This window comes from Macrobrachium rosenbergii, chromosome 10 (genome assembly GCF_040412425.1).
Source record: "Macrobrachium rosenbergii isolate ZJJX-2024 chromosome 10, ASM4041242v1, whole genome shotgun sequence".
Lineage (NCBI taxonomy): Eukaryota > Metazoa > Arthropoda > Malacostraca > Decapoda > Palaemonidae > Macrobrachium > Macrobrachium rosenbergii.
The window spans coordinates 61,292,565-61,307,206 of NC_089750.1; the positions used below are offsets into that span (position 1 = coordinate 61,292,565).

At 35.7% G+C, this 14,642-nt stretch overlaps 1 protein-coding gene across 2 annotated transcripts in view; it reads left to right on the forward strand.

Moving 5' to 3' along the window:
- The first annotated feature begins 325 nt into the window (after positions 1 to 325).
- Positions 326 to 14,642, forward strand: part of LOC136842681 (protein SpAN-like) — a 15,219-nt gene continuing 902 nt past the window's right edge. Inside the window, exons 1-7 of one of the 2 annotated variants that reach the window (XM_067110340.1) lie at positions 326 to 1,291; positions 4,878 to 4,962; positions 6,561 to 6,738; positions 9,474 to 9,583; positions 13,010 to 13,134; positions 13,716 to 13,846; positions 14,304 to 14,353. In XM_067110340.1, the coding sequence (XP_066966441.1) occupies positions 1,287 to 1,291; positions 4,878 to 4,962; positions 6,561 to 6,738; positions 9,474 to 9,583; positions 13,010 to 13,134; positions 13,716 to 13,846; positions 14,304 to 14,323 (654 nt within the window). In that variant the 5' untranslated portion in view covers positions 326 to 1,286 and the 3' untranslated portion in view covers positions 14,324 to 14,353. The remainder of the gene's footprint in view (positions 1,292 to 4,877; positions 4,963 to 6,560; positions 6,739 to 9,473; positions 9,584 to 13,009; positions 13,135 to 13,715; positions 13,847 to 14,303; positions 14,354 to 14,642) is intronic. The other variant, XM_067110339.1, reaches the window with a different exon arrangement.

Below are 14,642 nucleotides of genomic sequence, written 5' to 3' on the forward strand. Positions count from 1 at the left end.
CACACGTTTATTCTTCAAAATAATGACATTTTACGGTAGTTTAACGATAATGCTTGTACATTTTGAATAACAGTAACAAGCAATATTTATACAATTTTTTAATGTCTCGTGGTAACAGTAAGCAGAGAAAGACAAGTACTAGTTCCGCGGTAATACTGATTTAACTTGACACTTCAGCCTGCAATTTAAATGCAGAAGACACCCGAAGCATAAATCTCATATTCATCGAAGCTCTCGTATTCCAGTTAGCTACCTGCAGACAAACAATGCGTTTGAGGAATTTTAATCAAGGTGTAAGCTAATCAACCGTAAAGAGAGAACGATCAGTCTAACTGCTGTTTCCAGTGATATCTACGTAAGATTCTCAGTTGACTTTCACAATGAGCATAACCGACTGCTAATATCTTGAGTAGCCTGGCCACGACGTAGCTCAGATTAATTAGAATATTTCGCTTTTCATGAATAAGTTGAAAAAATCCAAATATATTGCTCGGAAAAAGAGCAACCCAGCCAGGAGTGTATCCAAGATTCCACTTACATGAGTCCCAAACCCGAAAATGAGAGGAAGGGCTGGGGTGGGGCAGTAGGGATTGATTAACTTCGGTCTAGTTCTAGACTATGGATGGGCTTAACGCTCGTTGGTGAAACGTGTTAAATGATTATCTCATAGGATTCTAATGCCTAAGGTACTGGGCCAAGATGAGGCTGGAGCCCCAACGGAGAAAGTGAGTAGGAAAAGATCTTACAATGTGGAAGCGCTCTATGCTAGTTGGATGATTGTTTTGAAAACAGTTGTTGTTGGTGTGACGTCTTTCCGACCCGCGTGGCGAGGGAAAGGCAAATGAAACACGAGGTGCGCACCTTAGGAACGTTTCTTTAACATTCGAACACATATTCGATCTTGATTATAATTAGTGCCATTGTAGAATTAAATTCTGGTTATTCTGTCGTTACAGCAAACGCTCCGGAAAAGATTTCGTATCTAATAGCGGGGTATGTAGCTTTGGACAGGTGTTCCTATTACCCGTGTTTATCAAGATGTTCCAAACCCATTCAGCGGATGATGTAAACAAAATTACGCGTGAATAGTTCTGATGGACTGAAAGGTACGTAAGTAAACGCACGTAAAAACCCAGAAGATTCCTCTATTACTATTGACATCGACCTACCCAGTCGAGGGATGGAGGCTGAGCTTGAGGGAGGGAAAACGGGCTCTTCTTGGTTCGCTGGCCGGAACTCCTTGGAATATCCTTATCCTGATCCTCGTTTGTATTCATCCTTTCGCAATGAAGTGAGTCTTGTTGTTGTTATTGTTGTTGATGATGCGATACGGATATGCCGTGTGGATGATGTTATTCGCTGATGTTTACGCTATGTCGTGTTTATTTAGCTACTTTGCAATGTCTTCTCAGGAACAAATATTCCTTTGGAACATGACATTAACTGGTTTACTAATGAGGCGATGGTAAAATACCGATCGAGAAGGTAAGAAAGATAAAAGAAGGATTAATGGGGGCGGTAGGGGAAGGGGATGTGATAAGTGTAGATCCAGGCAAGGAGGAATATGTGTGTACGTGTGTATGTATGTGTGCGTGTGTGGATCACATTACACACTTTTTATTGAGGAATTTAAGATTGAAAGGCGCGGAGCTGGGCATGGCTCGCATAGGACCAGAAAAACTGTAGACTTAATCGAGGTATGATGTGGAGGAAGATGAGGATGTTTGGTGTAAAAGGTATTTTTATTGAGAGCGACCGGAGCTTTAATTATATTATTATTATTATTATTATTATTATTATTATTATTATTATTATTATTATTATTATTCAGAAGATGACCCTATTCATATGGAACAAGCCCACAGCAGCCATTGACTTGGAACTCAAGCTTCCAAAGAATAAGGTGTTCATGATGAAAGTGAAGCTTGTTTTATTGTAAAAATGAGTCTCAGACAAGGGCAGGTTTTGCTGTGGGTTTTATATGATGGAGTGGTGAGAGGAAATCGGGAAAAGGAAAGATATAGTTGCAAAGTCTGAGGGATAAGGAAATGCGTTATGAATGAAGCATAGAGTTGCTGATGTTTTCACGGGTTCAGTATCTCTCAATCATAGCGAAGCAAAGCCATGAGAGAAGCTGGTGAATGAAAAAGCTGGAAGGTATTAGTAAGATGAGAAGTTGAAAATGTGGATGTCTGTAAAAGTAAGGTTATGAAAGTAAACAAGAAGAGATGAGAGAGTCACCACTCCTCCTTGGGGATGATGTTATCAAGATTGATAACAGCCTTACAACTTGACTGAGGACAGCTGTAGAGGGAGCCAGCTGTATCATCCAACGAGCTCGTTTGAACTCGGAACCCAAGTTTCCATTTCCTGAGATTTAAATCCTGAAATGGGAAGACATAAGCTAGCACAGAGGGCATAACATTCAGCTGTGCTGATAAGTCCAGATCACCCAAAGGACTGTCAAGTTATGCCACTTAGCAGTCACCCATGTGACAGGATGTCGCTTATTCTGATTTTAGGGCAAAAGCAATTGATTCTGTGTACCTTACCCTGGACCCATTCATAGAAAGTGTTTTAATTTCCATTTTGAGCCAGTAAACATCGCATCTTAAAATGGAGAAAGATTTTTAGCAAAGATTATGGAAACGAGGATTATGGCGAATTTTATCTGCACTGGGGACTCAACGTGTATCTTTTCTTGAATTAGTGCTGCTGTGTTACCTGGCTTATCACTAATGTTAATTCATAAACGCACAGCTCCTTCCAACGGCTAGGTGCATATTAGTGACAGAGGACATTCGTTCGAGTCTCCAGAGATTGAGAAATTACCAGCGTCAAGGTTTGTGGGGTTAAGTAATCTGCAAAGTAGCAGGAAATGAAGTTCTTTCCCTGAACTGGCTTCAAGACAAGATAACTAATTCATTAAAAGGTGTAACTGCCGTTACATCAGTAATAGGAAGCCGTTCTTTCATAAACTCATATAAAATAAGAAGACTAAAATAGTAACCTTTGTGGAACTTGCGAAAGACCTCAAGATTCTGATGAGAGCAGAAATTAATCACGATGAGGCCCGGAGCCCACTGGAAAATGATAAGGAAAAGCGACAGAAACGTGAAGAAAAAGATTAAATTTAATATTTTCACTTATGTCACCCAAAAATGTATATGAAACCATTTTAATTGAAAGTGGTTGGTTCTGGAGGCTGTTTATGCCTATTAAATCCTTGGTTCCATAAACATTCTGCTGTTATCCTGTATTTTCGTTAGCCCTCTAGATAAATTAATCACCTCTTATAATCGGAATGCCAGTTCTTAAACTACATGGTATTGTCGTCCAAACAGTCAGACTGACCAAGTCCTAGTACTAGGCATTTATAAAAAAAAAAAAACGGAGTAAACCTGACCAAACTGGTTGAACTGACAACATACTCTGAGAAGCAATGAACACTTGTCCACCGCATGGTAACATAAACAGAAACTTTATGGTGTTGCAATAATGTGGCAAAGCTTTTATAGGAGATACCAAGAAATACCAAGAAATGACAATGGTGCCACATAAACCAATAGGGATTTTAGAAGGCCCTCAAGTAAGTATATCATACTTATGTGAAAGATGGAGAAAAAAATTATGGTGTCCATCTCCATCTCTCTCTCTCTCTCATTTTCTTTCTCTCATATCATGGTGCCTAATGACGATGAAATTCCGTTGATTATAAATCAACACACGTGTCCAGGGTTGTGTCTTGCACCTAATTATAGTCCCAGGTAAGAGACCAGAGCCTTTTAAGTGACCGCTCGATCAAGTTAGGGTAAGTAAAGAGGAGAACGATGTAGATGGAGAAATACTGGGGGAAAAAATTCATAAAAAACAAGTGAGCCGTAAAGATAACTATATGTAGAATGCAGAAAACAAAACTCTGCTCGAGTTGCTATATAAATGACAGTTTACTCACTCTGTCAGAGCTTAAAATATGGCTGAATGAAATTTATTTGATTTGTCTGAGTCACCTTGATGATAACAGCACTAAGAGTAGAACTCAGTTCTGATTTCAGTTAATCTAAGTTCATATATGTATTGTATATATATATATATATATATATATATATGCATACATATACACACATATATAGTATATATACATATATATACAAACACACACACATATATACATTTATATATATACATGCATACATACATACATACTGTATATATATATATATATATATATATATATATATATATATATATATATATATATATATATATATATATATATATATATATCACATACATACACACACACACATACATTATATATATATATTTATACATATATAATACATAATATATAATATATACACATACATACATACTGTGCACATACACGTTAGCGACAGAGCCTCTTAGGTGACCTTGGGATCGACGCTGCGTGGATCCCAATTACCCATTCACCAGTGGCTACTCACATGACTTGGTATGTCTACTTTTAGAAGTTGGTCCAGTTATGACGTGAGAGATTAGCGAGAGAGATTTTCTTTCAGACAAGAGCTTACCTTTGAAAGTGGTCGGGATTTTCCAGGTGGGTACAATTTTAGGCAATACGGACCTAAGCTTTTAGAAGTAATAAGTATATTTTGTTATTAACTCTCTCTCTCTCTCTCTCTCTTTATACTTAGGGGGGTTCAGTTCTGTGGGTTTACTTTGAGACTTAATAACGAGTAAAAACTTTTCTTCTCATATTACATGAACGTACATTTATTATAGAAAATAAGTCATATAAAAAACTTACCTGTAAAATCTTACAGGAAATAAATGCTTGAAAATACAATCTTCATATGATAATACACCTCATTAAATTCTTTCGCAATTTTCAGGCTAACGGCTTTCCACATCCTTGTATATCACCTATCAATGCTCGGCTCAGCAACGTCAAGCTATGACTCTTGGGTAGCCGACCTAGTACGTACAATTTGAGTGTTTTTATAACTTTGGAGTAGGACTAGATGTGGTGATCCATTTTTAATGTGGAATAAATATGGAGATCTATTTAGCGTTTTTTTAACATGAAATAAATATAGAGATCTGTTTAGCGTTCTTTTTAACATGGAATAAATTCGGAGATCCATTTAGTGTTCCATTTAGTGTGGAGATCCATTAAGTGTTTTATTTAATGTGGAGATCCATTTAATGTTCTGTTTAACGTGGAGTAAATGTGGAGAACCATTTAGCGTTCATTTTAAGTGGAGTGAATGTTGAGATACATTTAGTGTCATATTTAACATGGAGTAAATGTGGAGATCCATTTAGTGTTCATTTTAACGTGGAGTGAATGTGGAGATACATTTAGTGTTCTGTTTAACGTGGAGTTAATGTGGAGACCCATTTAGTGTTTATTTTAAGTGGCGTGAATGTGGAGATACATTTAGCGTCATATTTAACATGGGGTAAATGTGGAGATCCATTTAGTGTTCATTTTAACGTTGAGTGAATGTGGAGATACATTTAGTGTTCTGTTTAACGTGGAGTAAATGTGGAGACCCATTTAGTGTTCATTTTGAGTAGAGTGAATGTGGAGATACATTTTATGTTCTGTTTAACATAGAGTAAATGTGGAGATCCACTTAGTGTTCATTTTAACGTGGAGTGAATGTGGAGATACATTTAATGTTACATTCAACAAGGAGTAAATGTGGAGGAGATCCATTTGGTGTTCGTTTTTTGAACTGTGGTAAGCGCCTGCTCATTATGTTTATCGGAAAACTATTTCAGAATGCTCCATTCCATAGGATTATATTCCGATCCCTATGATTATAAATATGCAATGTTTGTAGACTGAGATTAATTTGACATGAAATGGTACTATGTTGGATATACTGAAATAATCGAGAAGATGAAATAGGAGCAAGATTAGTTATACAATTCTGCTGATTGACAACATTTTAGCCAGCGTGACCAGATTTGCATTCATGTAGTTTTTGATATATAATGACTTTACTAATCTGGATCCTGCATTATAAGAAATTTACGACTTAAGATCATCCAAATTGCTGATTGAAAAAAAAAAAATTGTCGTAACCATAAAAAAATGTTTTTACTTGACAAAGTATTTTAAAAATAACTACTTTGTTTGTTGTCCTGATTAGACAGATTTTCTTTGCAATTTCCTTCTCTTTCTGTTGCTTTGAGCAAAAGCATATTGTTTCTGTAGAAAATTGTTTACAGTTTATTTTTTTTTACGCTACAAAGTACTGGAATGATAACTCGGTCATTCAGTTTCATGATTAAACGAATTTTTGTTTTCCTTTTTTTTTGTTTCCTTTGAGCAACAGTAGAATGCCACACACAGTGTTATACCCAAAATCAGTGTTGACATTACTGAATTAATCTTTTGTTTTTACAAGTGAAATTTCAGTGACAACTAAATCACGTGTTTTCAAGATGAAATGAATATCCAGTTTTTACCTTTTACCTTTTTGTTCTGAATATCAGCGCAACATCTCTTTAGAGAGTTTTGAAAAGAGTTAGCAGTTTACCAAGTGAATTCTTGTCCGTCACAGGAACCTGGGATGATCATCGAAACAATTTACGGAGAAGGGAAGACCTGTCACTGTAAAGTTCCTACCTCCAAATCTACCTCACCAGCCACTACTCCCACAACCACTACAACCACGACAACCACGACAACTACGACAACTACAACCAAAAAGCCACAACCTGTCGGATTCTACGGCCATGGTAACTGCATTCCTGTAACTTCTTTGTATTACTCTTCGGCAACAAAAGGAAATTTATCCATCATATTTAATCGTTCCTCCTAAGTAGGGTTCACTGGAATTTGTGGGCTTTAAAAGAAAATGCAACCCGTCAATCTAAGTATTTTATTTTTAGGTGTTGTGGGGTATGGTCAGTTCTCGGATGGGTGACCACCAGTTGATTCCAGACGCCGATGGTGTCTAAACTTCAGCGACCACTGCTGAAATTTGTGGCCGTCCTTAGGATTATGGTGGTTGGGGAAATAGGTAACAATGAGACCCGAAATGCCAACAGAGTGAGCGAGTCGGTGATCTCTTCGGATCTTTCCTAGATAAGTGACCCCCAACAAAATTTGGGGGTCGTTATCTAGGACTGATGTTTCTCGGGGGTCATTGTCTTTATGATATTTACAATCTCGTTTATGTTTTTACGGTAATCCCCAACGGGATTGTACTAAACATGCCGCAAAGGTGGATACAAAGTTAAGTATAGCTTAGTTTAACCAGACCACTGAGCTGATTAACAGCTCTCCTAGGGCTGGCCCGAAGGATTAGACTTATTTTACGTGGTTAAGAACCAATTGGTTGCCTAGCAACGGGACCTACAGCTTATTGTGGAATCCGAACCACATTATGACGAGAAATGAATTTCTATCACCAGAAATAAATTCCTCTAATTCTTCGCTGGCCGGACGGAGACTCGAACGCTGGGCCAACAGCGTGCTAACCGAGAGCTCTAGCCACCCCTCCAAAGAAGAACTAAGGTGGATACATACCGGGTTAAAACCCGTAGGGATCACTATCCAGGAAAGATCCATCTCTTCTGACTGTGTTATCGGACGTACCTCCCCGTAGCGGAAAGAATAACGCAACAAATGAATAGACGTGAGTTGACGAACAGATAAATAAGTACAAACAGAAACAGAATTGCCAGGAGAACTCTGGCAAAAGAGAGGAACACGTCCTTGTTATTCGTGAATTATTCCTCAAAATAAGTCGTTCAGTAATCGTGTAAGCTTTGATTTCTCTAATTCATAACATTATTGATAATTCAGTTACGTTGAGTTCACGGTCCGGCGGTTTTACTGTGACTGAATGTAAGGATATAAATGGATGGAGGCAAGGCTTTGTTCGAATATTTAATGTGAATATTAATAAATTCCGACTTGCTGGCTATTATCTCATTCAGAATACAATTCTTCGTCATAAATGTACACGAATATCAGTGAGAGAAATTTTTTCTTCTTTGCCAGTTGTGCAATAATAATAATAATAATAATAATAATAATAATAATAATAATAATAATAATAATAATAATAATAATAATAATAATAATTATTATTATTATTATTTATTATTATTATTAATATTATTTGAATGTCTAAATTGATGTCAAACCCATAACAATGCATGTGCACTACATATATACGTATATATATATATATATATATATATATATATATATATATATATATATATATATATATATGTATACTATATATATGTATATATATATACATACACACACACTATATATATATATATATATATATATATATATATATATATATATATATATATATATATATATATATATATATACATACACGTAAGTATACACACACACACACACTATATATATATATATATATATATATATATATATATATATATATATATATATATATATATATATATATATATATATATATGGTCTACTGGTCATACATATATGAGGTCTACTGGTCATATTCAAATGGTAAATGCATTCTAATCTTAAGGCAAATACGGTCTGCCCTGGAGCAAAAGCCTGTGCCAACACAAGGACGTCTTAATTTATAACTAACTAACTAACTGACTAACATTAAAGCGCAAAGACTTCTAATGGATAATAACAGTAATAAAAAATAGCAGTTTGCTCCAATCACATGGGACCAATTTCGTTCAAGGTTGTATTTAAAGAAATCGTTTCTCCTCACATGGTCGTGTTGCAAAGCCTGAACTATAAACAGCAATGGCCTTGGAATGGGGTAGCATGTACTACAGGCTATAATAACCAGGCTTCGGTACGCACTTGCGAAAACAAGTATAAAGTAACTTCAATGATTTATTTGGGGTCGTTCTGCGTAGATCTGGATTTTTTTCGGACTCCAGAAACGAAAATTTAGTCTGTTACATCTTCTCTCTATTTCTCCTAAATGATACTAGGTTACATTTTCTCACTCTAAAAATACCACTTTTCAAAATGATGAATATTTATTTTCTGATTTTTGATCTCTCTCATCAATACTGATTAATTTTCCCAGTACATAAAAGTACAGAAATGCTACTTCTTCATTCACAGATTTGGTGATTATTCATTCTCTCTCTCTCTCTCTCTCTCTCTCTCTCTCTCTCTCTCTCTCTCTCTCTTCTCTCTATATATATATATATATATATATATATATATATATATATATATATATATATATATATATATATATATATGTATGTATATGTATATATATATATATATATATATATATATATATATATATATATATATATATATATATATATATATATGCTTTTGGTAATGAGTGGCTTTCTGTAGAAATTCAATAATTTTTCATACAGTTGTCAATTACTTCTTTTGATTACCTTTTCCAACTGAATTAAAAAAAAGTCCCCCTATCCTAAGTAGCAAAAAATAATTATAATGTATTTTTTACCAACAGCTCCCTGCAATGTTGATTTGGTAGTGACCCCGACCACTGATATGCATTGGAAATCACCCAACTACCCTTCGAACTATCCCGATGGAGTCACTTGTAATCTCACGGTTACGGTGAGTATCAATCATTATTGGAAAACCTGATTGCTTTCCTTAAGAAGGCTTACAGATTCTCCATGATACATTTCCAGAAATCCTTAAGAATGATGTTACTAAGAGCTAGTTTCAGAGTCACAAGAAACTCACAAGATGATCCACTAATACCGCAATTACCATTTGCAGTGCAATTTATTGTCACGCATTATAAAGTGACTGTGTAAGTTCAGCCTGATATGTTGTTAACTGGTAAGCAAAACGGGGACGTGCTCATACTCAGACTGTTTAGATATCTTCCATTCAGACTGTATAGATAACTTTGGTCATTTAGACTGGAACTGGAAAAATGCCCCTTGAATAATCTGAATGTCCTTCATTGGTCAGTGAAACGGGGACATTGAGGTTGGTTTAGCGAAATTGAGAAACCATCTTTAACAGGACAAGCGCCAACCATTCTCAGCATTAAGTGGACATTCTCTTAGACTGGAGAAATTACGTCTATATGTCAGTGAAATGAGAGCATTGATTTTGACTAGGTAAACGTCTTTTATAGCTCAGCAAAATAGGTACGTGCATGTAGACTGATATGACATCGCCCACTCGTCAGAAAAATGGGGACATTCCCTTGGACTGGACAGATGTCGTCCATTGGTCAGAGAAACCGAGGCGTTCTTTAAGACTGGTAGCATACCATAACTGACCATCGAAATGAGGCCATCCTATTAGGCATAGAAATCTCTTCCATTCGTCAGAGAAAAAGGGACGTCCCCATGTTTGTCTCGTGACTTGACAACCCGACGTCACCAATTACCCGGGATTTAGTAGCGTTAGATGGTATCCGCAAGTGTTCTGGAAATAAGTATCATTGAAGTGAATCAAATACGTTGCCTAGGTACTAAGATTTTATAGAGTGCGGAATAAATATGTTACAGAATAATGTCAAGATACTCTCGGTGTTTTTTCTTCCTTCGTTTATTCTCTTGTGTGATATATTGCAGATAATAACCAATAATGGGAGTGAACGAAACCGTTAAAGATAGGAAGATATTACTAAAACATTCTGTTATGATTCTAATGCCTTCATTTCCATGCATATGAAAAAATGTGTAGCGCGTTTGTGCTCAGACGTTATCTAGTATTCCGTTGATTATTTGGGTCAATACTAATTCAGTGCATATCGAATTTAGTTGTGAGTATTATGCACGGCTGCCTATTGTTTATTAGCGTCACACACACATATACATAAGTATATATATATGTATATATATATACATATATATATATATATATATATATATATATATATATATATATATATATATATATATATATATATATATATATATATATATATATATATTGGGCATAGCTTTTCTCACTTGCACTTGTTAAATATTAATGTTGACTCTACAGTAATATGTCGTTATAAATATTCCCCTTTCTAAATATGACAATAACAGAAAATGTGTAAATTTTATGAGTATAGCCAAGGCCTTTTATTTTGTAGACCTCCAGTACAGATGCGAAATCATTTTCATAGGAGTTAGTGGCTTGGAGGAAAATAGAAGGAGTAATAGGCAACTATTTAATGCCTTACGCAGACGGCAAAGCAGGTCGTAGTTGAAGTAGGCGTTCAGATTGATTGTTTGTGGGCGTCTCGGTTGGTTGGGCCGAGCCCCAATCCCCACCCCGATAATTTATGGGCCCTCATTATGCAAGGGCCCATGGTAGCATATGATCAGCTTAATTTATTCCAACCACTTACTGACTGCTGAGATTTATAAGCCACGGAAATTGGTGGCATGCTTTATACTGGAGTAGGACGATTTCTGCATGGACTAAGGGAGAATCCAAGGATGGCATTCCCAAAACAATATTAGTAAAGATTCCGGTATTCTCAAAGACCCTGTCAAATGTTTGTTACTCTTGTTTTCAAGCATGATTACGATCATAAGTGAATTGTCCAGAGGCACTTCCTAGTGGTAACCAGCATTATTTTCTTTCTCGTCTAGCCACACTTTTTTATGTTCTTACCTGGAGGCTACTGGTGAGCGGGCACTTCACCTGTTGGTTCTCATTGTTCCCATGTGGTGGATGGCCAGTGAGTAACCTAGCCTCACATCATCATCAGGATCACGTGTCGCCAAATTTGGGCCCAGAAAGTACTCCTTTGCTGGCACCGTTCCCCTCCTGTCAAAGTAGCCCAGCAGACAGCATGCAGTCAGAGAATGTTCCTTTGCCCGGAAGGGGTTTCTGCAGAAAGCTGAATAATTTTTAGCAATAGTGAGACCGTCAGATCTTAAGTTGTATCTTCCCAGGTCATTACATAGGATTTCAGTGCAATACTGGAAGACGACATCCTGGTCTCTAGTACAGCAAATGCCTCTGGAGCGTGGTAATATTAAGCATGACTGACGTAGTTTTGTCTGAAAGATTCCTTATTCCCCTCTGAGCATGTTAAATTCTTTATTACGCTGTCCATCTGTTCAGCTTCCCTGTGGGGGACGCTGCTACCTTCATTTCACGAGAAGACAGAAGGCTGAGGTGACAGAAAACCTCTTTCAATTAATTACTTTATGTTTATCCTTTAAAGCAATGCTACGTGCCATTCCATAGTAGACGCCCATTCATTTAGAAATTGTCGTTAATCATGACATTTGTTGGGCGACAACGACGCCCCTTTTGGTAGTAAGCAAGATAAGAGGAAACTTTTTATTAAAAATGCCGATTAGAGTAGGAGTAAAATTCTGTTTATAGTCTGAACGAGAGCCAGCTGTGGCAGGGCGTTTTTAATTGAAATATAGTGACTTATGGATCCCTGTAAAGAACCACTGTTGGCCTTAGCGTCATTTTGAATACAAGTGAATTTTCTCACAAAAACTGAGTGACTTGTTATCACTAAAGGGCTTCAGTTATGCCAGACTTTGAAGTGAAGTTACCCCGTCCACAATTAAGAATCCCTGTGAATTTCTCAGTTTCGGTGTTTCTGGTCGAATATACAAACCGGGTTTGACTTTGCTTGTGACCAGGTAGTTTTGACTGAAGTTAGCCCCACGTGTTTAGGCTACACCGTTTATAATCTTTTTATTACATAAATATCTTCCATACTATTAATTTATAAGCTGACCTATATGTTAACTCCTGTATATTAAAGTCTTTTTTTTTTTTTGACGGTGCATATCCGCAGCTCATATCGTTAACTTTTTCATCCATGCATTGATTTTATTGTCTTGGAAGTCAGAAAGATATTCAAGATAAAGATAAGATATTTTTGGGTATTCACCACAACAATACAGTAGTTGAACATATATTGATACACCGGCCAATCTGAAATAAGATGGCAGCTTCAATGATATCAGCTGCCAATATTTATCATCAGTTTTAAAGAAGTCTATAGTTAGACTTTTTTTGCTCCCCTCGAAAGCTAAAGGATTTATTTTCCAGGTCCCCTCAGACATGAAGTTTTCAGTCATCACGATGACACCCTCTGCTGACTCCTTGATCTATGGAACCCCGTATTGTCGCCATGACAATTTGCAGTACATCAGTTCGGGAGGATCTGTTACTAGGTAAACACCAGGGTTCCTTCCTCTTTTGCCTCGTGGATGCTCTCTCTCTCTCTCTCTCTCTCTCTCTCTCTCTCTCTCTCTCTCTCTCTCTCTCTCTCTCTCTCTTTTTCGGTCAAGAAATGGATTACTAGGTATCGGTGTTTTCACTTATTTTTTTCATGAAAATTCTCCCTCTCTCACTCTCTCTCTCTCAGTATTATGCCAGTTATGTATTATATATATATATATATATATATATATATATATATATATATATATATACACATATATATTATATGTGTATATATGTATATATCTATATATATACCTAAATATATTATATGTACATATATACATATATAAATATACATTATATGTGTATATTTAAGTATTTACCTATATATATACACTAAATATATATATATATATATATATATATATATATATATATATATATATATATATATATATATATATATATATATATATATATATATAATGAATGATAAAAGTTGCTCTCCTTCACCAAATTTTTCCTCGCGCCTCGAGCATTCCACAAGGCTCCCTCAGAGCTGAAGATTCTCTCCCCGCTGCTCTTCCAGGTACTGTCAGCGCCTGCAGGTGATAACTGTGATCTCAAATACGGACGTTCCCAAGAAGTTCTTCCTGAGATTCGAGTCGACGCCTGCAGATGGCGGCATGACGGAGAGAGGATTCGATTTCCATATCAAAGGTTGGTGATTCTTAGTGCTTATTGGTTTTACTGATTGATTTTCGTAGTCAACTGCGTGCCCCATTTTGTCCGACCATTTTCAAAAGGACTCGATTACGTTATCAAAGTTCAAAGATTTTCTGTCATTGACTATTCTTTGTTTGAATAATTGATTGTTCGGTTTTAGCTTATCGTTACGTTTTAATTATATGTATTTAATTTTATCGTCTTTGTTGTCATTAAAACCCGAAGATTATCAAACAACCGGTTAAAAACTTTATAAGCTTTTCTATAACTTTTAATGTATTCATTTGTATACTTATTTAACACATTCACATTCGCAATGGAAATATCAGTTTAGGAACTAACCTTTTGAACCCATTGCTTTAAGCATGAAAGAATGTGGGACATATTGAAAACTACTAAAAATGAATCAACACCGTCTCGTAATTAATAGATAATATTTCTTTATTAACAGCAGTTAGCATGTATGGCTGAAGGCTGCTTGGCATTACCTGGCCTCGTAAGGTAAGTGATTATATGATCCAGTAGAGCTTATTAATTTATTTGTAAATCATTCTAACGTAATTAGTATTTATTTTTTATTTATCTGTTGCGATCAGTTGATTTTACGACATTTTTGACCTTTCGACTTTTTACTGTTTATAATCTGAAATGATTAAAGGAATATTCCTAAGACGCTATCCTTTTTACGTCTCTCTCTCTCTCTCTCTCTTTATATATATATATATATATATATATATATATATATATATATATATATATATATATATATATATATATATATTCCTATGAC